Source organism: Centroberyx affinis, unplaced genomic scaffold, assembly GCF_046629955.1.
Source record: "Centroberyx affinis isolate AG114_WGS23_722 - 3 ecotype Tasmania unplaced genomic scaffold, CSIRO-AGI_Caff_v1 ptg002297l_1, whole genome shotgun sequence".
Lineage (NCBI taxonomy): Eukaryota > Metazoa > Chordata > Actinopteri > Beryciformes > Berycidae > Centroberyx > Centroberyx affinis.
Window position 1 is genome coordinate 432 of NW_027280571.1, and position 26,432 is coordinate 26,863.

Genomic DNA, 26,432 nt, shown 5'->3' on the forward strand with positions numbered 1-26,432 from the left:
ATGAGTGGTGATTTTCGGTCAGTGCATTAATATTTATTAACTGCTATATGGCCACAGGTGTGCTTTTATCAAGTATTTTAAAACGGCATTAAACATGACAATCAGAACTGATGACTGGGACTATCCATTTGATAATTATTGTTTTGTCGCAAGCACAAAACATTTTTTTTTATATGTACAGTATTCTGTCACTGAAACGAATGGAATACAAATCTCTAAGGATCAAACCCATTAACTCTAATACAGTCCCAAAATGCATCTAAAACGCTCTCCAGAGAATTTAATTTATGTGTGCATGTAGGGCCTATATTCCATCGTTGTAAATTCTCTGGTGGCTTGTGTTTACCGTAGTGGTCACTAACCTTCTGTTTAGAGAGGAAACTATTGCATGTTGCATGCTATTCATAGACAGGAAGAGCAAATCTTACACTGTAGCAGGATCTATATTTTGCCTATGCCCTAATTCTAACTCCAGAAACAAATTTCAAGAAGTGTTCAGCACCAGAGTGACATTTTTATCACAGCAGAAAAATGATATCATGTTGATAAAAAAATATATTATAAGCCACACAGAAGTATTTAACTGTCACAGAAAAAAATAAGTCATGAATAGTATTTAAGATGCACTTCGGAGGCTTTGGGAGCTACCAGGTAAGTTGGTTACCAATAGCCATTAAAGACCTTTTAATTACACTACAAAATGTAAAAATGTATCAAAAAGATTGAGTTTAGTTGTTATAAACCTAATAATGCTTATTTTAAAAACTGAATTGGCTAGTGGATCTCTCAGAGGCATCCATCCATCCAGGTTGGACTGTTAAATAATTTTACCACATAGCAAATAGATGTTTAAAATTAAGACAAAAAGTTTATTAAAAACCATGAACTATATCAACTTCAAACTCTATATTTTCAGATCATTTTTTCAGGCTAATATGTAAAAGGTTTCCAATGCTTGTGTGTTAAACTAGCTTAAGTGATCTAAGCAAGCTAGCTTAAGTGAGTGATATCTATGCGTCTGTCTGTCTGTCTGTTCAAATATGGTTGTCTGTCTGTCTGTTCAAATATGGTTGAAATGGCATGCAATCTATAATAAGGATTGGTTGAAGGAAACACACAATATGGGTTTAGTCTTTAATATCCCCAGTACTACAATCACATTGTATGTCTGTTGCCTGCTGAATGGTCCTGCTATGCATGTTTCTCTCCCTCTCTCCAGGTCGTAATTGTGAATTCTTACCCTGCGAGGCCAATAATCCCTGCGAGAATGGAGCAGAGTGTGTGGAGGAGCTGGATCAGGACCATTTCCCTTTGGGTTTCCGCTGTCACTGTCACCGGGGCTTCACTGGCCCCCGCTGTGAAATCAACGTGGATGAGTGCAGCTCCAGCCCCTGTCTTCACGGCTTTTGCTATGATGGTGAGAAACTGCCCATCTCACAAACACAGCTTAATAAAACCGGAAAGAGAAACCAGCAGTCACAACAGAGCAAACCTCCATACGCACATCGAATATGTCACATTTTGTTTTGCTCGCTTGCCGTCTGACAGGCAGTTTTCAATTGGGTCACCATTGCAGCTAATAAGAGTGTTATGAGAGTGGAGTTATTCCATCTGATGTGAGGATCTAGGACATTACCTGCTGCAGTAGGCTTGATTAGTTCCTTAACCTAACTGCAAGAGGAAATCAATTAAGCATCAATGTTGTGTTGTAATTTGAATAATGGATGATAAATGACAGAGTTAATACAATCAAAGCCTCAGACAGAATGTTGTTTTTCTTCCTTTGGCTATCCACTAAGATTGTACCACCATATTTTCCATCTCTAACATAAATGATTAAAACACTCATAGATCATAATGATAGCTTCAAAGTTAAGGATCGCTGATGACCAATTGGTGGATGATTATGATATATTTCCACAAAGGGAGGATTTTTTAAAATATTTTTTTCCCATTTATTTCCTTAGTTTATATGAGGGACAAAATGCACAGAAATTGCAGTGAGATATTGTTTTGTTATACAATTCATGAAATTACTGTACACCAAAGTAACATCCATCTTGCTGAGTCAAATTAATTTTCCCTCAGTAGCAAAATATTTACACTGTAGTATTACCTTCCAGAATCCCTGACATTTCTGATATATTGCCATACTTGTTTAACATGGCTTACAGTAGAGCAAAAAACTGAACAAAAAAAGTTTCAAGGGGTGGCAGTGGATAACTATCCAAGGGTAGCTGCTCTGTATTCTGTATGACTGCTATTACAGTAGACCTTGGCCAGCTGTCTTGAATAATCTTGAGTGCAGCCAGCCCACCTCAGGTTGCCGAAGCAGGCCTCTAGGACCTATTGGCCAGTGCTCAGCAGCAGCAGCCAGCAGCCACCAGGGAGAGCACTGCATAGCCACAGTGGCTAGGATGAGTAATGCTGCTGCCACCCAAGACCTAAAGCATTTAATGAGAGTAATAGCAGCTACACGCACCAAGACAGAGTGACAGCATAGATTACGTGGTAAATCTTTGGGATAATGAAGAATCCTGGGACCCTGACTGGGGATGTAATAAATTCACTCCTTTAAGAACTGCAATTACCTCTGTCACTGGCTGCCTGTACACCACTGTTGTGTTGGAGAAACAGGAAGATGCATCCCTCTTTAACATCATTAATGATTAAAGAGAGATAGGAATGGATTATTAGACGTGGGAAATTCTAACTTCTGATGGAAGAAATTGGCACATTTGTAACATCTGAATAAAAAATGGTTATGAAATGGGCTCTCTCCGTCTGTTGCACCTCCTTTTCCCCTTATTCACTGTGTTGCCCTAGAACTTGAGAGAGTGGAAACAAATGACAAGGCTTTCAGCCTTTCATTGAGAAAGAGCAGGATAAGTGCAGACAGGGAAAGAGGAAAGCAGCAGGAGAAAACAGGATTGAGAGGTTCAGGCAGACAGGTTTATTTAAACATGGTTAGAGTCTTAAATTCCCTCTGATCGATGGAGAAGAGGTGACCTATCACATAGATTTTACAACAACAGGTTTGACTTATACAGTGCATGAGGCATTTTAATGGTTATATCCATAAAAAAAATAATGGAATCACATTGGAACATTCTGCTGTATGCCCATGATCAACACTTACCTGTGTAGAGATGTAGTGCATTACTAGTGAGAATTAATTTATGATGCAAGGCGTTGTAACTAACCTACTGTTCTTGTTTCAGTTGTGGATGGGTTCTACTGCCTTTGCAACCCTGGTTATGCTGGGCTGAGATGTGAACAAGACATTGATGACTGTGTGAACAATTTGTGCAGTAACAACTCAATATGCAAGGACCTCCATTTGGTAAGTAGACAGTGTTTTATCTTGCAATCCAAGCAGGTGACACAACTGTTACTGAAATGGACAACTCCACCCTAAACATTTGGTATAAACAAAAATGTGATTAGAATTATTTACTTGTTGAAAATAAATAATCACCTGTCAAAAATCTTATATTCCACAGCCTTTAAAACAAGGTAAAATACAGATTTTCATGAAATACTGACAGAACTGAATGAAAGCAATTTTGTTATATGTTTGTAAATACAAATTGCAACTGTGCAATAAAATAATAATAAAAACAGGTAAAATGTCAATAAAATGTAACCTTATAACAACTCCACCACTACATTACCATGTGAGTAGCATAGAGTCACAAATATGGAAATATATTATTTCTTAAACCTATTAAGGTTAAAATTGCTAATACCATCCCCTGGCAGTATATAACCTATTTCTCAAAGGTTAATATTCAGAACAATTGTCATAGTTACCATATATCAAGTATTGCAAATTACATTATACCCCTGCTGCCCAACCCTCAGTCCAATGTGTTTTAATGCATCTCCAATAATAAACACTTTCAAACTGCATGCACCATGGGAACTTTTCTTAATTTTGATTTGGTGGCTCTATGAGTAAAAAAAAAAGTGAAAAGCCCTTAACTGTAAATAATGTAAGTATTCAACCCCACGTTTTCACATTTTGTTGTATTACAGTCTGAATTCAAAATGGATAACTGATCTGATCTACTCAACTTTTTTAATGAATTAAGAATGAATGAAGAAAAGCAAAGAAAAGACAAGAAAACCCCTTTGCAGTACACCGGTTTGAGTAAAGATGCATCAAAATGCATCAAAATTTCAATGATTTCCCTTGAGATGTCCCTACAAATACGCTGAAATCCATCTGTGGTCAATTTAATTGATTGGACATGATTTAGTACGAAAGACAGATGTCTATACAAGATCCCATGGATGACAGTGTATGCCAGAGCAGAAACTCTACCATGAATTCTAAGGATTTCTCTGTAGATTTCAGAGATAGAATTATGAGGAGTCATTGATCTGGGGAAGTGTATAGAACAATTTCTGAAGAATTGGGAGATCCACTCTGACAAATCTACAGAGTTCCTTTGCTGAAAAAAGAGATCCTCCCAGAAGGACAACAGTGAGTGCAACACTTCACAAATCTGGGCTGTGTGGCAGAGCGACCAGAAGGAAGCCACTCCTGGAAAAAAATGCATATGACATCATACCTGTAGTTTGCTAAAAGGCACATGAAATACTTAAAACATGAGGCAAAAGGTTCTGTGTTCTGATGAAACCAAAATTGAACTCTTCAGCAGTAATGCAAAGTGCTTTGTCTGGCAGAAACCAGGCACAGCTCATCGCCCATCTAACACTATCCCTACTGTGAAGCATGGTGGTGGGAGCATCATGCTGTGGGGGGGCTTTGTAGCAGCAGGGACTGGATAGAGGGGAACAATGAACGCGCCAAATGCAGGCATATTCTTCTGGAGGAGCTGCTTCAGAGTGCCAAAGACCTTAGATTGGGGTGACAATTTATTTTCCAACAGGACAGTGACCCCAGGCATACAGCCAAATCAACAGTGGAATGGCTTCCAAACAAGAATGTGAAAGGCCTTGAGCCCAGCCAAAGCCCAGACTTGAATCCCATTGAAAATCTGTAGAATGACTTGAAGATACAGTAGCTGTTCACAGACACTCCCCATCCAACTTGACTGAGTTTCAGTAAATATGCAAGGAGGAATGGGAGGAAATTCCAAAATCCAGGTGTGCTAAACTGATAGAGATGTATCCGGGAAGACTCAAAGTTGTAATGATTGGCTCAGGAGGTTGAATATTTTATTTTCAGTAAACATGAAAACATTTCTAAAATCATGTTTTCACTTTGTCATTATTGGGTATTTTGTGTAGACTGTCGATAAAGCTCAATTTATCAAATCAATTTATGAATTCAGGCTGCAACACCACAAGATGCGGGAAAAGTCAAGGGGGTTAACATTTTTCTGAAGACTGTAGCCATGGAAATGTGCTCTGATTCTGGTTCTCAGCCATTTTGTGCTGTTTATGATATGCATTGATTTATGCATTGTTTCATGTGTCTTTATAGTAACTAAAAAAGATATCAGTTTGCTAGCTCATACAAAAAGCATTTGGTTTGCGACTTGGCTATATGCGTGTGTTTTACAAACAAGTCATTGCTGGTAACTCCTGTCGAGTTAATGTGTTTTAAATAAACTGTACCCATTTCGGTATTTATGTTTTGGTTGACTCAGTTTTTGATTGTTGATTTTAATCCAATTAACTCGTTTAACATAACTTAAACCTTGAGATTTGTTCACCAGTCAGTGTGCCTTTTCTGTATATTTTTTTCTTTCTCCCAATTCTCTCTCCTTGATTTCATTGGAGCTCACAGAGGCAGGACTGATTGACACACTATAGGAGAGAGCGAAAATGACAGACATTTTAAAGACAGTTTTCAGAATACCATAACAGTGTAAGCTTTGTTTTTCGAATGGGTTTAATGGACTTCCATAAATGATGCTGGTTCAAGATGGCGTCGTGGCGAGGTAAACGCACTTAACAGACGCAGTGTCCTGAGCAGCTAGATGAGAGTATTCTTTGTACGTATTTTAAGCCAATACCATTGATCTGTGGCAGCTGCAAAAAGGGGCTCAGGAGCTGCATGCTGCTCACAAAGTGTGCAATGAGTACCAGGGGCTTTTTCCAACAGCTCCTTATTTTTGCGAACAGATTGCAGTGGTTAAATAGATTTGTGTCACAGATAAAAGTCTATGTTTCTTCTTCTGACAGTTAGAAATAATTTTTGGTCTGCGGTCTATTTGTTTTGGTCTATACCTAATGTTACACATTAAAATGAAAAATCAATAGACCACGAGCTGCATTAAGACAGCCACAGATAGTCATATTAATACCTTAAGTTGGGTGATACTGCCTTCAAAGTAAAGGTGTAACATTTGTCACTTTTGGAAAACACACATACAGTTAATGGGGTAACTATTTAGTATTAGCCCACTAACTATTTGCTATTAGCCCACTAGTTTTACTCCCTAGAACTATCTAATATTGGTTTTCAAGATTGTAAAAAAAACTGCAAGTACTTGCTGCTAACAAATTCTGACACATTAACACTTTTTTTTACCAAGGAAGGCTATAAAATTTCATTACAATACAAAAACTGAGTTATGTACATTGCGACAGCCATCTTTGTTTTTGTAGCTTTGACTGATTGATAGGAAGTCCAGTCAATAACAAGAGTTTCAGTGCAAAAGGCAGCATGCTATTGGCTTATATTTCAAAGGCAGTTGATTGCATGAGAGCAAATAGCCCAACCCCCAGGTCCCACTAGTTTACAGGACATCAAGTACAAGCTGACAAAACCTGAAGTTACAAACTGATCCCCCAAGAGTATACTGACAGAAATCCCAGGACTCGTAGCTCTGAAAATCAAGCGCTGGGACTTTGTAGGGTGTGTCGTAGCTTTACGTTACCTTTAAGGTTTTGTCATTTCATTATGTGTAACCATTTATTAGACTAATACAAATATTAAGTAACAAGCTTTAAAATGTTTTTCACAAGTATCCAAACTCTAATTACAAAGTTTTTTGTGTGCAAAACTTTCTTATGACTGCTGAACCTGAAAAATAATACAAATTCATTCCTGCAAAGATTCAAAACTGAGATTCAGCCTTTCAAAACTAGCTTCAAGCTTTCAAAACTAAGTTTTAAATTTTCAAAACTAAGCTTCAAGCTTTCAACATGTGGCAGTCTGTCTCCACGGAAATTGGGCAACCATAGTCTGTATGGTGTGGGACAAGTTAATTTGAGGCACAGATAATTAACGTTAGGGTGCAGATTGCTAAACTATGCACTCAGATTTCAAAACCAAGATTTTTAATTGACTTATTTTGCCAGGCTATTGCTATTAATTCTTTTAATTCATTGCACTCTGAGTCAAAGGCTTATCTAGTCTAAACATCTAAACTATGTAACCAAGGTTACCACTAGACATTTTTTGACTGGGCTAGTTTTAATGTGACCCATAATTAGTGTGGGATAGTCTACTAGACACATCAGGGCAGATGCAAATCATTACTCTATCTTCCAGTGGAGAACTGTAGTCTTTCATATTAAACTTTCTTCAACTGCTAAATTTCCTACAGATATGCGAATTAGTTGTGCTGATTTGGAGCGTGGTTGGGTTGACAACTTGACATTTAAAAATGTAGACTTCAAATTTTCTTTCTTCACCAGTCACTTGTTGTTAAACGTTTCTATACTGCTACTTAAAAAAAAAATTAATAAATAAAAAAAACGAAATACTCCAAGAAGCAAGCTAACTTTTTCTTTTTTGGCTAGCAGGACACAGTGGTTTCAATAAAGACCCCTAACAGTGCTAGCAAGCCATTTTTAGAATACCTCAAGGACAAATGCTGATTTTTGCGCTCAGTAATATGAAGCAGCCAACAGAGAAAAATAAAACAAGCTGTCAAAATCGCCCTAGCACAGAAGCCCGGTTGAAACACGTACAATCTAATTTTCTCAGATAAACCATACGATTCCAAAACCAAAGGCAAAAGGACACTACATAAGAATCGTCGGAAGTGGGATATGAGGGATATAATGAAATTTCAACCAATATTTTCCTAGTCACACTGTTCTCTGTTTCGCTGTTAGTTTTATTTCATTTCGAATTCGAGTTCTTACTTATGCTATAAGCCTGTCTCCAGACGGCACCACTGAATAATTTACATGTAAAATTATAACCACCCACATCCTATCATGGCCAGGAAAAGGCAGACAGTGAATGGTACTTTATACCATGATGCGTATTGTCCCGCCCCTCAGGCTATAATACGCACTGCTCTGCCTGACAACGTCATTCTTGCTTTATTCAGCCACCGCTGCATATAGCTTTATTTACACCTTTTAGGATCTTGCTACATCGTTTTCGCCTCACGGCTCATCTTCGGACGGCTCAAGCCTTCGACGAGAGCAGCAAGAACACAACCACCTTTTTCACTTTATTACATTTACTACTGAAGACTGGTCATTGCGTGGTATTGGTGAAGGCTCCAAGCTAGCTAATTGGCTGCTCGTCCATCCACCCACCACCACCTGCTAGCTACATTAGCTAACACTGTCTAGCGACCTTGGCTAACATGGCTGACAAGAACTTCAAGAAGTGTCGGCAGTGTAGCCGATACATGTCGGTGAAAGATGCACACAAGGAATGCATCAACTGCCTGGGTCTTGCTGAAGCAGCCCTCGCCGACCCGTTCTTATGCGTGCCATGCTCTGGCCTCCCCCTGCCTACTCCCCGCCATCGAGTGGACCTCCAGGCTACATCCAGCGGCTCTCGCAGTGCAGCTCAACCCAAGCCCACTGCAGAGTGGTCGGACGGTGATTTCCCACCTCTCCCTTCATCTAGTGCTACCTTATGGGGTAGCCCGCCATTTTCCCATTCTGCGGGCGCACATAGGGAGGTACATGACTTCCATGCTACGCATTGGGGGAGTGAAGAGGAAAACGAAGGGGACGAGGAGGACACGCAAAGCGGTGAGGAGGGAAGAGATGAGGCGGGAAGGGATGACGGAGCCACGGCGCCAAGAGTTTCTTAGCAGGGCGCATACTATAGAGAATTCATGGAGGTCATGAACAGAGCGGTCGCCAAGCTAGACCTGCAATGGCCGGACCCCCCTCCTCCCCCCGCATCCATGCTCATCGGCGCCTATTTCCCGGGCTCATCCGTGATGCCAACGCCCTTGCCTCAAAGGCCCCTTCCTCTCTGTCCTAATATTAAAGCCGAAGTGAGACATTCTTGGGGAAGGCCTATGCAGACCAGGTCTCCTGTCCAAGGCTTCAGTGCTTGGTCGACTACTGACACGGAGCTGGGCTATCTAAGCATGCCCCCGCTGGAGGAGTCGGTGGCAGCTCATTTGTCAACAACCTCTACTGACAAGCCCAAGCTTCCATCCAAAGCATGCAGACTCACTGCGTCTCTTGCTGACAGGTCATACAAAGCGGCTGGCCAGTCAGCTGCTATGCTGAACCATATAGCATTGCTCCAAGCCTATCAAGCCCAACTGCTCCGTGACCTTGAGGGTAAGGCTACACAGGAGACGTACACAGAGCTCAGGAAGGCCACTGATTTCTCCCTTCACTTGGTGCACTGTGCTGCGCAGGATGCAGGGAGGATAATGGGTTTTTCTGTGGTGACCCACCGACACCTCTGGCTTAACCTTACTCAGATGAGAAAGTGGGAGAAAAATGTTCTCCTTGACCAACCGGTGACTACATCAGGCCTGTTTGGACCAGTAGTAGATGACATTACCCACAGATTTGAGAGGCAACAGAAAGACTCGGCGGCGTTTAAGCCTATCATGCCCCGCAGAGCACGGCCCCCCTTCCGGGCTCCCCATCCACAGCAGAGTTATCCTCGTCAGGACAGACCCCTGTATCAGCGCTCTGCAAGTGTCTCACGCGCTCCAGAAAGAGCGCCTACCACCCCTGGAAGACCTCCCCCACCTCCTTCAACAGGCGCAAGGGGATGGAATCGACACCTGTTCCGCCCGCAGCAGCAGCAGGATCAGCAGCAGACTGCCCAAGTGAACAGGACCAAGAAGCCTCGTAGGACCTAATGGCTTCTCCGGGAGCGAGTATGTGCGGTGCCCCCCCACTACAGGAGCCCACACGAAAGAGAAAATTGTTGCCATTCTGCCCATTGCCAGCAAAAGCTGCATGGCCAATGTATGCACAAAAAGCACTCTGTTTACCATCCCTCCCTTATACACCAACACACACTCACACAGTGCCACAACCAAAGACCCCCTTCCATACCCCCTGTCCACTCAGCCAGTTGAGCGACAAGGCTATAGAAAGGTGTGTTATGAGCCCGAAGCCAGAAATAAGGCCGGGACATTATCAGTCTATCCATATGGCACAGAATATCTCCCCGATTATACAGCATCATTTACCAATAAGTCAGGGAGCTCACAGACAGGACCTGGCTATACAGCAAGCCCCGCCTATAGCTCTGTTGGCCACAGCCTATCTGCCCATCTACAAATCTATCCCCTCCATAAGTGGAGAGGGCAGATTTGTTGAGCAAGCTGAGTGTGTGGAAGCGCACATGCGCCCCCTCTCTGTGGGTCCTAAGTACACTACAGAGAGGTTATGCCCTGCAGTTGGCTCGCAACCCACCAGGGTTCGCTGGAGTCACACAATCAACAGTTTCTGCAGAGACGGCCCCCGCTTTAGAGCAGGAGATTATTTCCCTTCTAGAGAAAGGTGCCATACGCCCCGTACGGGAGGCGGACAGGAATATGGGCTATTACCACAAATATTTCCTGGTACCGAAGAAAGATGGGGGACTGAGACCAATTTTAGATTTGAGAATTCTGAACGAATCATTACGGAAACTGCCTTTTCGCATGTTGATGCAATTATTCAAGGAAATAAGACGTGCAGATTACTTCACTACAGTAGATCTGAAAGATGCTCGCCAAGAGAGAATATTCTTGGGCTTGGATATAAACTCTCGTTCAATGCACGCGCACGCCTGACAGCCACCAGGCTGCAGTGCGTGATGAACACAGCTCAAACTCTGACCCAGAGCAAGACTGTGAGGGCTCAGCATCAGCGGTTGTGCCTTTGGGCCTATTACGCATGAGACCTCTCCAAAGATGGTTTATCAGTCAGCGTATTCACCCCCAAAAAGACCGCCATCGCCTGTTGCCGATTACGGACCAATGCCGGCGAAGTCTATCCACCTGGTCAGATCCACAAACGCTCTCCCTGGGGACCTTGCTGGGTCCGGTTATCCTATGGATAGTTACAAAGACCAATACCTCCCAGTGGGGGTGGGGAGGAGTATGCGAGGGACGCATAGCAAATGGCCAGTGGGGAGAGGGCGAGAACAGAACAGAATTTTGCGCACAGAATTGAGGGTCATCACATTCTGATAAGTTCAGACAACTCAGCCACGGTATCCTATTTGAATCGACAGGGCAGGGTCCGCTTGTTAGCCATGCATCAAGTGGCAACACAGATTCACCTGTGGGCGCACAAGCACCTGCGCTCATTGTCAGCAGCCCACATTCCAGGTCTAGTGAATCACGGAGCAGACCTGCTGTCAAGGGGCGGGCCTCACGCTGCGGAGTGGCGCATCCCCCCTCAAGTGGTGGAGGAAATTTGTCTCCGGTTCGGCCGTGCACGTCTCTTCGCATTGCAGCACGCAACGCACTGCCCCCTGTGGTTTTCAATCCAAAACGATGACCCCCCCCCCCCCAGGCCACGACGCACTAGCTCATTGTTGGCCCAACAAGCGTCTGTACGCTTTTCCCCCCGATTCCGCTGATCCAGCAGGTGCTGGACCGAGTGAGGGAGGACAAGTTGGAACTCATTCTAGTAGCCCCATACTGGCCCTCACAAACATGGTTTGGGGACATGAGCTTAATGTCGAGTGGGATACCCTGGATGCTCCCGTTACGCGTTACGGATCTCCTATCTTAAGCTGAACAGGAACGCCTATTGAATTATGGCCATCCTTTAGAGGTTGTGGAGACTATTCAGAGAGCAAGGGCTCCCTCAACTAGATCCCTTTACGCGCATAGGTGGCAAGCATTTGAGCGCTGGTGTAAGCCGCGCAATGAGGATCCAATATACTGCGGTATAGGAATAATTCTTAGCTTCCTACAATATTTTTTTGACAAACAACTTTCTCCCTCAACGCTCAAAGTATACTTAGCTGCAATATCAGCTTGTCATATGGGCATCGAGGGAAAACCGGTTGGATCCCACCTGTTGGCATCTCGCTTCATGAAGGGTGCCCAGCATAGGTGACTGCCAACCCGCTGGCTGTTCCCAAGATGGGATTTGGTAGTTGTACTGGATGCGCTAACATGCGCTCCATTTGAGCCAATAGACGATATACAGCTGAAATACTTACATCGACAAAAAAAGTAGGTGACCTGGCTGCCTTTTCTGTGCATCAGTCATGCTTAATTTTTTTGGTGGACAACCGAAGGGTTACTTACGCCCAAATCCTGCTTAACAACCTAAGAATATTAATGCCAACTTTAGGTCTATGGTTGTTGACCTAATAGCCTTTTCACCTCATCCTTTCAGCTCTGATGGAGAGGAGCGTTTGCACAGACTGTGCCCAGTGCGTGCGCTCTCTGTCTATGTGGCAAGAACGTGTGCCATGCACCGTTCAGACCACTTATTTGTGTGTTATGGAGCGAGGGCGTTAGGTAAGGCTCTCTCAAAAGAAAGATTGTCTCACTGGATAGTTGAAGGTATTGCTTTGGTCTACACTTCTTTGGAGAAAATTCCTCCCGAGGGACTGAGAGCTCACTCTACCAGGAGTGTATCTACATCATGGGCGCTTTTACAAGGCGTAACTGTAGAGGATATGTGTGCAGCCGCTTCATGGGCAACTCCGCACACTTTTGTCAGGTTTTATAGCCTGGATATGGCAGCTTCCTCACTTTCTCACACAGTATTGGCTGCTGCCAAATGCTGACTATCCAAGGATTTTACGCATTACGCACAGACTCGGCGTTACCCAAACAAACTCAGCCGTGAGCTGATCGGTTGTTAACGAATCACATATCTTAGTTAATTAACAAGGTATTGAATTCTTCTTTTAACTTGTGTTTCTCTTCCTTGGTTACGGCCTTAATGTCATTGTTACTACATTTTTGAGCCAGGAAGGCTGTGCAGCGGTGCAGTCCTTGTGGCCAGCAAGGTGGGTTGTATACGTTATAGCATAAGTTAGAACTCAAGTTCGAAATGAAGTAAAACGGAAGGGTTGTGCTACAACCCAGGTTTTACGAATAGAGAACGAGAGTTGACACTCGTCCTGAGCTGAATATACTGCTAGAATGACGTTGTCAGGCAGAGCAGTGCGTATTATAGCCTGAGGGGCGGGACAATACGCGTCATGGTATAAAGTACAATTCACTGTCTGCCTTTTCCTGGCCAAGATAGGACGTGGGTGGTTATAATTTTACATGTAAATTATTCAGTGGTGCTGTCTGGAGACAGGCTTATAGCATAAGTAAGAATTCTCGTTCTCTATTCGTAAAACCTGGGTTGTAGCACAACCCTTCCGTTTTTTTTCCTCAACTCATTATTCAAATAGAGACAGTTTTTGGAAACCCCTTCACACAGTCTTGTTTACAGTGCAGTTATTCCTCTCTCTGAACACTGTGTCCCACAGAGCTTTAGCTTATTTTGGAGAATTGCGGTCCCTGAAGGTGACTTAGCAGCAAAAATGAGATTATGTTCTATTGCCAGGGGTAAGGAATTGGAGTCTCCTGGAGGTATCTAATTTATCATGAGATGACGGCATTTTCCCCCACCACCATAGGGCCTGCAGTGTACAAATTATATCAGACAAAGTTTAACGGCTCCCCTCCAGTGTATGAAATACAGATTAGCATGCATTCAACCAGCAGTGCCCAGGACCTTTAGACAGAATGTTGGCAATGAGGAATCCTGAATACCCCTTGACCATATGACTACCTTCATTTTGTATGCAAAGAGGAATTTAAATTAAACCAGTGCCTCGGAAAGTAATAGACAACAAACCATTCATCTCCTATGCCGTGATTAATTATCATAATGCAGATTTTAATGATGAACTAGAGGACAAGTAGTCCACATTCTGTACAGAGAAAGAAAGGGAAAAAAAAGAACAAACTTGGGGAGGGAAACTCTTCATAGATGTAGCAAGGGTATGGAAATTGTAGTTGTGGTGTGTATCTCTTTCTACCGAGTATTAAAATTTATATAAAAACAGCATACATACTTGTTCAAGAGAGAAATTCGGACAAATATCAGTTAAAAATATTTAAAATATTTATTTGTATATGAAACTGAAAATGCCTTGCATAATTTCCACACAAAATATGCAGTGGTAATATTGTATGCTTGATCAAGGCTTGTATCACATATCTTGAATGCCATGGAAAAACAGGCTTGCATATTATTCAGAGGGTGGGTGGTAGGAGGAATACATCTGCATAGCAGTAATGTGAAAATTTAAGACAAGCATGACTCTTCCACAGTTTAAACAGATTTTCACAGGAAAAATCTTCCTGTGAGTGGGAGGTTGTAATCTAGAATTTTTTTAAAGAAAACTGAGATGAATTTAATTAAGTATATTAACCATTGCACCACTTGTTTTCTGAAATGTGACAAGAATAAGAAATGGGTAAACAAATGGGTGGTGGAATGGCCTTTAGGTTAGAGAAGCTGGCTGGAGGGCAAAAGGTTGCGGGTTCAATTTTCTGCATCAAAAGCATCTCCTTGGTGAGGATCATTATTATAAATACTTCACTGTTACCTACCTATTGCAAATGTAAACATTATGCTAGGGCAAGTGAAGATAAAAGGTGTTTTAGAGTGTGTCACTATATTTCAATGTATATTTTATGGCGTTTCTCTTCCTGTATTGCAGAGTTATGAGTGTGTGTGCCACTCTGGCTGGGAGGGGGAGTTCTGCCAAGAAGAAATTGATGAATGTTTATCACTGCCCTGCAAAAACAACGCCACCTGCACAGACCTTCTCAACAGCTACAAGTAGGTGTACGAGCAGGCTTGAGGGCACCGTCCTCACGAGGTGCATCAGTCACTTAATAAATGCAAAAAAGCCTTTCAGAGATAGCAATATGTCCTTCCACTGGCAGCAGAGATAATGAATTGCAGATGGCAGGTAAAACAAATGAGTCAATCAATGGCTCACAGCATGAAAAGGTTTCAGGGGATCTGTGACTCATTGGAGGAAAAAGCTGGTGTATCTGCTTCAGCTAATGCCCCTCTCACTGGGGAGACGTAAAACAGCTTCAGGTGGAAAAGTTGGGGGATGGAAAGGAATGCAAGGTGGAGTGGTTAGTAGTGCTTGGGTACTCACTGCCACCAAGTGGAATATTTAGCTTCCTTGAGAGCAGTTACGTCAGACACGCTCTCTCGCTTTCTCTTTCTCTCTCTCCCTCTCTCTAACATGCATACATTTCCATTTAATCCCCACTCAGAGCTCTAACCTCATGTGTCCTACATTCAGCTGTCCAGAATTAAAAGCTGCTCTGACCAATAGTGCAATTAACCTGTAAATCCCCTGCACTGTTTCTGTCTCACACAAAGATCCAGGAGGGAATGGACCAGTCGTGCATGTGCCATGTACAGTACAGACTTTCCACATTTGGCAGTATAATATTTGGAGTCAGGAGCCCTGTGCATATGTATGCAGACAAATGTAGCTTCCATATTTGGCCACTGGATCCTTTGAATTTAGAAATGACTGATTTAAACTCTCATAGTTAAATAATATATGCCGTTTTGTGGATGCTGTTATCCAAAGCACCCTACAGTACCATAAGGACATCCATTTTTAGCATGGCTGCCCCCAGTGGGAATCAAATCCTTTAACCTTCAAGGTGTTAGATGACATGGCCAATCACTGACTTACATAACCACTAATGGGATACAGTTTGGTATTTGTGGCATTATTTTTTTAATATATTCCAGTAAATGATTCAGTAAGTTGTGAATATGCATATGGATTGATTTATTTATGACTAATTTTTATATATGTCGTGCCATATCTCCTTTCTGGTGTTTCCAAGGTGCTTGTGCTCACCAGGCTGGACAGGTGTGGACTGTGCAGACAATGTGAATGAGTGTGATTCCAGGCCCTGTCTAAATGGAGCTCAGTGTCAGGAGTCAGATGTACCTGGAGAGTTCTCCTGCACCTGTCCCCCCTTTTTCAGCGGCCCCTTGTGCAACCAGCCTTATGACCCCTGCGACCCTCTCCACAATCCCTGCCTGCACAACTCCACCTGCCTGACACGCTCCGATGGAACAGCCTCCTGCAGATGCCCAGCTGGTGAGCGAACACACCCGCCACAGCCTCATACGAATACAGCATTTTTGCTTTAGCCCACTTTTCAGCATGTAAATGCACTATGTTGCACAATAGGTTACGTAGGCAGTCTGTATAGATGCATTTAAGTATTTTGGAATTTACAAAAAACACAAATTCAAAAAGCATGAGTTCAACGTGTAGATTGTAGTAGGGCTGCAACTAACGATTATTTTCATCGTCGATTAATCTGTCGATTATTTTCTTAATTAATCGATCAGTTGTTTGGTCTATAAAATGTCAGAAAATGGTGAAAAATGTCGATCAGTGTTTCCCAAAGCCGGAGATGACGTCCTCAAATGTCTTGTTTTGTCCACAACCCAAAGATATTCAGTTTACTGTCATAGAGGAGTAAAGAAACCAGAAAATATTCACATTTAAGAAGCTGGAATCAGAGAATTTTGACTTATTTTTCTTAAAAAATTACCCAAACCGATAAATCGATTATCAAAATAGTTGGCGATTAATTTAATAGTTGACAACTAATCGATTAATCGATTAATCGTTGCAGCTCTAGATTGTAGATCAGCAACATTCACTGCAAAATATACTCTATGCCTTCACCCTCTACTTTGTAGCTGAAATGTTTTGAATTGCATATATCAATATTTTATTTTCAAACAAACTTGCACTGTTAATATAGTTTTGTTCATGACACCCAATCAGATAATTTGTGTTTGCTTCCTCCCTAAGAATGTAGAGGTTTTCCAAAAAGCTGCTATATAGATAGAGACAATGAATGGGTATAATTATTATTTTTTTTATGTAGAACCGCGCATCTGAGACCTCTGAAAAAAAAAGTAAGTTAGCACAAAAAATAAAGTTCTTCATTGCAACTGTAATCGATATACGGGCGGTTTGACTACTGTTGACGAAATGTACTTATTGTAAGTTTCTTTGGAGAAAAGCGGCTGCTAAATGACATGATGTAATAATGTAATGTAGAGATGATTTAAGGTGATAAGATGCACTTTTTGTGTCTGACCATGATTGTTTGGTATGAAGGTGTAACACCTCCATTTTGTGCTGCTGTTTGGAGTTGAAAACATGTGGTCCATGTAGTTAGAATCTGGACCTGAGCTGGTCATGGGTTACAGAGGGTGCTAAACATAATGATCGAATCTGGCGTAGCAGAGAGTTGGTGTGGCCTGTCATACATTTGCTGCATTATTTCACACCATTTTTGCCAAGAATTGTCAATGGCCCACAAAGGTAAAGGTGACCTTTGGTCTTTTACTCCTCCTGAGAACCGGCCTAGCCTCCACCCCATCCCCCACCCCCACATATTATTTAAAGCCTTAGTTATTTTGACTACATCTTATTAGCCTAAATTGTACTTAGCAGCACTTAATACATTTGGCATATCATTGCTACCAATTCCTTATTAAATAATTTTCCTCTATTGCATAATGCTGTTACACATTTCACCCCTCCTTCACTCATTTACTGTCAAAACAAGTCATCTGGGTAATCTCCCTTTATCAGCTACCCTGACCCTAACCCTAACCCACCGCTACAGATGAACCCCCTCTTGCTTTTTAACCATGCCCCTTACCACTTACCATGTTGTGGTCACAACAAATACAGTGCAAATGAGACCAACCTGCACATTGATGGAGGTCACTGCTCCAGATTTGTCTGAATTTTAAATTTGATTGTAAAAGTCAAAATTCATTGTGTTACAGAGGGCACTCAAGGACTGTGACAGACACATACAAGCAAGTTTAGTTGAATAAATATGGTGTACTTACGTACATTTGCACAATACTGGAATGATAATACTGGAAATTAAAGAAATGCTTCCGCTCTACCTCTAATTTATGCTAGCTAAAGCTAGCAGGGTCCACAAACAAACCATTCAATAAATGACTGCTAATTGACAGATCGTTAAAATTGTTCAACTAACTGTGCGACAAACCAACGTCTTGGGCTGGTCGCCAGCTATAGTTGCTGCCACCTGGTGGCCCAGCAAAAGTGATACTCATTTCTCTCTACCATTTGACGATTTTCATTTTTAATCCACATCTATTTTTCTGCGTTCATGTTCTGGTGTGAAAGTCCGACACTCAGGACTTCCAAGTTGGCTGCTAAACAGCATTGCATTCATGTGCTATTTTGTCAGAAAATCAAACATGCAAGACATACAATAAACAAACATAAACCATTACAGAGGCTGTAGCTTTATTATTATGAATGTTATTGATACTTCAGAAAATGCCATCAGGTACATTTTTAATGAGCAGTTGTTTACAATATTTATCATAATTTATATAACAAATGAAAAGCAGAATTTGATTCGGCAGACTTTGGGTTAAACAGGAAATGGACCTTGGCCAAATAAGCAACTTATTACCTTTTACTAATTTATGGGTCCTGTATCGCCCGGCAGTAGGGTGCATTGATGCTGGCGTCAGGAGTTTAATTCCCACTGTGGCTCCCAATACTAAAAATATGTCTAACTTGATCCATAAAGGATTCTTCATACACAAAAAAATAAATAAATAAATAAAAAGTGAGCTGAACCGTAACACCTAACTGAGAACATTTTTAGACATTTCTTTAGTGTGCAGGCTGTTTTTCATATACTGTGGCATGTTTGAAAGGGTAAGATTTTCTTTTTAGTTTTGTAAACAGCAAGCCTTAACACAAGCAGATATAGTTTTATATGCATGGGATAATGCAAGCCTTGGCCTGTGCAACCATTTTCCCTCCGGGCTTTATTATGGTTATCTTAAGGTCAGCAGTACTTAAGATGAATTTGGTGTATTTTCCTCTTCTATATTTTGCGCTTGTGATACTATTTGCCTCATGATACAACACTGTGGTGTCCTTTTTTTGTTATTCTTGGAGAGATAATTGTATTCCACACACTATGTAGATGAAGGCTAAAAGTCAACAGAGGGGGTTTGAAAGAAGAGCACTTATAAATTAAACTTAAAATTGCTTAGACTCCTACCTTTTGACAACCTACATTGCTCTCTTGCTCTCTCACACACACACCGTAGACACTCATACCCACATTCACACATATGCATGTGCACATACAAAATCACACTTAGCTGTCAATTCAATTCAATCAAGTTCAAGAGCTCTGTCAGAATATTAGTTTTACAAAAAAGCAGTATGCTACAGTCAGGGTGTAATGGAAATGGCCATTTACATTGTCCAAATGGCCATTAAGGAAGTTTATCAGTAAGCTCCCTGATAGCTTAGCAAGTGTAAATGATCTAGGGTTTTAAGTTTCAACCATATGACTGTGTGGGTTAAGATGCTATGGGGTTGTACTGTACCTAATGGTTCTATCAGTATGGAGATGAAAAGATGTTGCCTGATATAAATAGAGTGGCTGGGTTAGCTTCAGAAGGCTTCCTTGGAGAGGAATGGGAAATTAGGTGCTGGCTGCATACATTACACCAAGAGCTTTGCGTGGGCTTGGTCGTTTTCGCTTCACACAAGCATTGTGACTCACTACTCTCCATTATTATTCACCATAAATCCATCCTACATAGCTGGAACTCAACAAACATGGAGCTATTATACAACCCATGGCTTGATCCCAGTATAACAATTTTTACAGACATGTTATTTACAATTCATTGTAGGTTATTTTTCAAGGAAATTGTGTAGCCCTTACATTATTCCCAGGCCTAATTAAATTAGAATTTGTCTGCCTCTGTCTGCCAGATCCCCAAGATTTACTGCTGTAGGCAGATTTCACCCCTCCCATTCAAACTTGCCACCACACAATAAACATTATCAAGGTTAACTGTTTGTAAAATAAACATCAATTAGTTATGTCGTCTATGGTGTTAACATGTGCTTATTTGTTTTTTTGCATGGTATGTTGGTAGAGGTGTGTGACACAAGCATGAAGTGGAACCCTATATCAGAGGGCTGAAGGCAGACTGAGGGGGTTGTGTGACATGAGATGGCACATTTTCAATTTAACTTTATTTCAGACACATGGGTCCATATCTCAGACAAAGGACATGGTTCCTCTGGTACAAAATACTTGGGCTAAATCCCTATAACAGTACTACACAAATCAGCTTTTGTGCACAATAAAATGTCAAAAGTCTCACCTAACCACACATTTGTCTTTAGATACTGTATGTTAAGACATAAAGTGAAGATTCTTAAGGCATTTGAGATATAAACAGTTTTAAAGACATCTTAAAAAGTTGTACTAATGGCATATCTTTCAATGCATATTGTTCAAGGGGGACTAAAAAGGGTGTGCCCACTGGCAGCTGTGCTGAAAGGGGTTTGTAAAAGACAGACACCATGGATATGTTCTAGTTATGTCTATAAAGGAATAAAGTGGAAAACAAAATAAAACCAGAGTCAGTTGAAAGAACCGTCTCAAAAGAAACTGAAGGAAAGAAGAGTCATCCTCTCCTGATTGTGGAAGAGCTCCAATGTGAAGTTTTTGTTCTTACTAGCAGCAACTCTCCACTGAGGCACTGGCCAGGAGGCCTAAGTCATCTTGCCTGGCTAGCACAGATGTTCCACTTTCCACTTAATGAGGGAGACCCAGCAGGGAGTGCTAAACCTGATAGAAGAGCAACCTGACAATGGAGAGCCAGGGTAGAGGTTAGGGTGAGGGTTGCTGGCCGACAACCACAACAAATGGAACCAACACGCATAACAGCACTCGCCAAAGATTATAGTACAAGGGAAAGTTGCATCAGATTCTGAGTCGTGTAAACAATCCATAGGCTTGGGTGTCCTGCAAATAACTGCAGTGTCCTGAGTTAAAATCTGGCCAGAGACCTTTGTCACATGTCATTCCCCTCACTCTCCCAATCTTTCCTGTCTTCCTCTACATCAAACTGTCTAACAAAGGCAAGAAATGCCCAAAAGGAAAAAAGAAAAAAAAGGTTTCATCCATTTAATTCAAGCTTTCAGCATTAAATTTGAACTTAGAGAATGTTAAAAGGTAACCAAATTCTATCATCTGACAGCTGTTTTTCCAAAAATAAAAAGTGAAAACTAACTTGGCGCTGGTTACATTCTTTTTGACAACATAATATAAATTGTTTTCTATAGCTGTCATGGATAAAGACTTTAATCTTATTTTATAGTGAGGTTACAAAAGGTTTGGAGTCAAAATATGTTATCATTAATTTAGTCTTGCAAATCTAACCAGCTATTTTTGACCAGTGCCTAGTAAATAAAAAAACAAAGTCAGCATCATCAGATCGGTGACCAAATGTTCTTACAGTACAAGTAGTCAATCCCAGAGTTTCTCTACATAACACATCAAGTACATGAGATTTATGTAACTCATCTTTATTTTTATCATGAAATGCCAATAAAATGTCATAACCCAGCTAGTTAAATGTCAATTGTAGCACGATGGAGTGCTATCTCACTGATTATATATATATTGCCCAAGTAGTTGATCAGCACCGTCCACAGGCCAGTAGGGGTTACCACCACAGGTTCAAGCACACAAGTTGAAGTAATCAACAAGGCCATCAGCTGTCCTGTAAAGCTATCTACCACATTCAGTTCAGACATGTGCAGAAGACATCTTAAAGCATAACATCTAACACTGATTTTAGAATTGTTAGCTCTCTAATAATGTTAAGTTGAAGAGTACTGTAGCAGTGAGAAATTGGTGCTGTCAAATTACCCAGTAGAGCAGAAGGCATCAGTGGTTCTTGGGAATGAATGAAAAGGGACCCTTGAATGAAAATACAAAATATTCATTCAAGGGTCCTTCGGAATGGCAGCTGGTTTTATGAATAAACTTGTTGCATTTTTGTATTTTTTTGTAAGAACATGTCAGTGTAGCACATCTCCATGTTTCTAAACAACATGGTAATTATAGTTACCAAAGTTACCACCTGTTCATGAAGGTTTAGGTGATATGTTGGCACCTTTAACTGTTAAAAGGGAGCTATTTGAGAGGGGCACAATCGTTTTTTCCTGCAATATATTACTATGGAATAGAGAAATGTGATTTTTGCAATATAGTGAATTAATTCAGAAGCATTGTGTGGTCCCTGTACATGCAAAAACCATTTGGTCTCATGGCTGAGAATATCCCCAGAGGTGTTCCTGGCCAGATGGAGAACAAGCCCCTTTATTTGCATGGCATGCTACACTAGCCTTCACCTTCCACAAGATTGAGATTGTGTCCTACCAAAACAGTTGGTTAATGATTTCCTGTGTAGCTGTGCCAGCAAGGGAATTGACAAATATATAACATGATTTTGAAAAAGATTTGTTGTCACTTAAACAGATAGTGTGGTAGCATTTTCAATAAGACCACATTTCCTTGTGTATTGCATTCAGTTTAGGTGATAATTCTCTCTTCTAGATGAGGCAGAGAAAGCTAGATTGTTCTTGGCAGGATGTAGGTTTATCTCAATTCAATTTATAAACCAAAATATCCTGACAGGATGTGAGTATCAGTTAGCCTCTTTTGAATATAGTGGCATAGAACAAAATCTAATCTTAATTTTGGGACTACACTGCTACATAGCATGGGTCAACTGATCTTATAATGAATATTTTTGTATACATGTTTTATAATAATTTTTATAGTAAATTAACAAGATTTCCCATTTTTGCATTCCCATCGCACAATTTCATGTCATGCAAGCCGCACTTACTGTCTTGTCCAATTAGTTCATGAAATGTGCTGTATTTTGGCTCATCAGTTTAGCTTATTCTAACTAAACTAACATACTAGAACATAAACCTCCACAATTGCCATTTCTCCCCAAAACACAATAACTTAACTGAGATCAAAGATATCTTGAGGAGTTTTCTGTTACTGGATAATCAGGTCTTAACACTGAGGGTCCTTGGCTTTACTATACAGTATGTTAAGCACAATTCATAGTATGTGACTCACAGCTCCATTCCAGAACTAGTCAGTGATATTTTGAAAATGCCTGAATATAGAGGTGAGAAAATATTTAAAAAATAGCAGGTGTTCAGTCTCAGTGCGACAGCATGCCCCCCCAGTGAGCAAAGGTCTCTGCACGCAAGTGATATTCCACTGCTGAGGGGAAGAGGTGATCCTTTTCTTCTATTTTAGCTGTGCGACCACTGTGCTCAGACTGAACAACAGCTGCAGCAGGAAAAGACACAAAGCAACCAAAGGCACATAGTGGTGACAGAGGTTTTACTGTAATAAAAATTAGTAGCTGCTTTGTGCATAGTCTGGCTCTAAACTCCTTATGTGTAGCCCATACGCTAACACACTGTAACCTTTGCATAGCCAAGATTTCAGAGTTTTACTGATAACAAAAAATAATATGCTTTTGTTTTTTTCTCCTTGATGAGATTTTACTAGCTAAAGTTCACAGCATAGTTAATACTTTTTCTTTCTGGAGTGTGCAACACCTTTTCTTTTTTCTCTGAGGCACAATGTGGAGACTTGTTCTTAGTATTTAATCAAAGACAGCTAAGGTGCTTTTCAGTATTTTAGGTATTTTAGTATTATAGTGATTGATCACTGGCAGAGTTCAAATTAGGGCATTGGGAGGGGACCTCCATTTCATCCAGACATATAATATATATATATATAGTTCACTGAAAGTAGGGTTTTGTATAAGTAATTATATAAATATATACATATAAATAAATATACATATTTATATATATATATATTATATATATATAGATATACATATATATATATGTATATATATACTGTATATATAATTACTAATACATAATTCAAAACCCTACTTTCAGTGAACTTCTTCAAAAAGCTTGCTTATTTGCATTAAGATGCTTCTGCAGTGTTTATAGGAAAGCCTGTCTTTGATATCTGCTACTTTTAGTTAATACCATTCCATAGTGTATTGTACGGACAGCACAACCGTTGTTGTTGTGCTGTCCTGTCTCTGGCCAGATTTGTTGCGCACAGTGTTTGGTCAGCTGGTGTGAACTTGGTGCCCAAATCAGAGCTCTTCTACAGTCTTCACACTCTACATCCAAAACCAATTCATCAGTGGCTATGTTTACATGCACACAGATTTCCTTCTTTACTTAATTCTTGCTTCATTCTTACTTTAAAAGTATAGCCTGCTATAGCTCAGACAAAAAGGAGGGGATAGCTGGCAACTGAACCTTTTCATACTTTTTTGTCGGTGGATAAGAATATTCTGTTAACTTGTTTATGCATGGCAAAAGGGTTCAGTTGTATGTAAGCAGTTTAACGGAAGCCAGGTTACTCCGTGCACATAGTGGACGGCCATTGTTAAGCATGCACACTGTGCTGTTTGTAAATGAGCTATCGAAACAAGACACTGAAGCTGGATAATGTCACGGCCTGCTAAAGCCAGAGAGTGGCTGTGGTTTAGCAGTAAAAATTACAGCATACTTAGCCACTTACACACCACAGTGAAAAAGAGGTTACAGGCTTCATCCATGCATAATGTAACAGTTTAAATTAAAACAGGTCTGGGTCTATAACATCTGATAGTAAACAAATTTTAAGTGTGGTGGTGGTGGTGGTGGGTGGGAGGGGGGATTGCCTGCACAAATGTGTCAAAGATGTGTCACAGATATGTCAATTTGATGTCAACAAAAAACATGTACTGTATTACTATTACTGTTGGGATTATCATTTCTTTCCTCTGTATTACAAGTAAGCTATTGCTCAGTCAAAGAGGGTAGCTGGCAGCTGCTCCTTTTCATACTGTTTTGCTGACGGACTGTTTTATCTGTGGGCGGGACACCGCAGGTGAACAAGAATATTCTGTTAATTGGTTTATTCATGGAAACAGGGAGACTCAGTCACAGGTCATCAAAGGTTCATGTAAACACCTTAACCCAAATATGACCTTAACCACAGTAATGGTCAATACTCGGGTTACTCTGTGCATGATATTGAACCAAATATTCCTGCCCACCTGTAGTGTCCCGCCCACAGATAGAACAACAGATTTTCAAACTTTGAAAGGCCATAACTGTTACGCCATCTTGGCACTGTGTTCTGGTGTTTAAAAATGTACAGTGATTGGCCAGATAGGGGGACTATAATTAAAGGTCTAGATTTCAAACTTGGAAAGACCCTAACTCTGACGCCATAGGTCCGATTGACACAACACTTGCTACACACATCCAGCTAGCCTTACAAATTTCAGTGACTAGTCCATACCCAGGGATGCGCGTGCCACAACTCCATGCAGACTTTCCATACCCGGGGATGCACGCGCCACAACTACATGCAGACTTCCGGGGATGCACGCGCCACAACTCCGCGCTGCCAAAAATGCGCATAAACAGCGTAAATTTGGGAAAATGGAAAACTCTTGAAAAGCTTAGTCAGTCCCTGCCTATGCCAATGCTCAATGCCCATGTGCAGTTTCAGATTGATTGGCCAACCCATCGAGGAGCAAAATGGATGCAGACAGACAGACAGAGTTTTCCTCATTTTATAGTAGGATTGGCGTGATAAGGGCGCTATAATTAAAAGTCAAAATTTTAACTCAAATGTGATATCTCCGACACCACTGGTCTGATTTTGGGATGGCACAAAAAGGAATCCACAGACCATAAGACCGTACTCTATACTATACAAGCAACTGGGTAACAATTTTAAATCAGCCCCCTTTGTGCTACAGCTGTATCAAGTGACAGCTTCTTTGATAAGAAGACAATAGTCAGAATTGTACCAGTCAAAAGCCAAATTCACACCCTTAAAATGAAGACATCACTCATATTTTGATTGAAACGTCCATCAAAGTTAGTTCACTATTCACTGGGGATTACCAACACTTTCTTCTCCTTGGAGACATTCAGTGGCAGCAGTAGTGATCACATAGCTCCAGCCAGATGATGGAATGAGTACGTGAGCACGCGCCTTGGGTATCCCTCTCTGTACTCTGTCAAAGAGAAGCCTCCAGTCACTGCTTAGTGGCAGAAGATGCATTACATTGCGTTGACATTCGAAATTGTCCCCGAGGTGCTCCACCATTGCTTTGACTGACAGCCCAGCCTGGGAAACCTGTGCTGTCCCATAATTCACCAGATGTTCTGTGCTCTCTGTGGTCTCATGGATTCCCTCTCATTCTCACGTCCCAAGATGCACAGAGCTGTGTCAGTGTCACAGTCTAACCTTTTTTTTTTATTAACATCACCCTCAGTTGTGTTGGGAATTTTCTTTCGT

The 26,432-nt window shown here is 41.1% G+C and overlaps 1 protein-coding gene across 1 annotated transcript in view; it reads left to right on the forward strand.

The window, feature by feature from the left end:
• The first annotated feature begins 1,197 nt into the window (after window positions 1-1,197).
• The window catches only part of eys (eyes shut homolog), a 101,850-nt gene continuing 76,615 nt past the window's right edge, over window positions 1,198-26,432 (forward strand). The window contains exons 1-4 of the mRNA XM_071532976.1: window positions 1,198-1,417; window positions 3,222-3,343; window positions 14,834-14,955; window positions 15,999-16,258. Of these exons, the coding sequence (XP_071389077.1) occupies window positions 1,198-1,417; window positions 3,222-3,343; window positions 14,834-14,955; window positions 15,999-16,258 (724 nt within the window). The remainder of the gene's footprint in view (window positions 1,418-3,221; window positions 3,344-14,833; window positions 14,956-15,998; window positions 16,259-26,432) is intronic.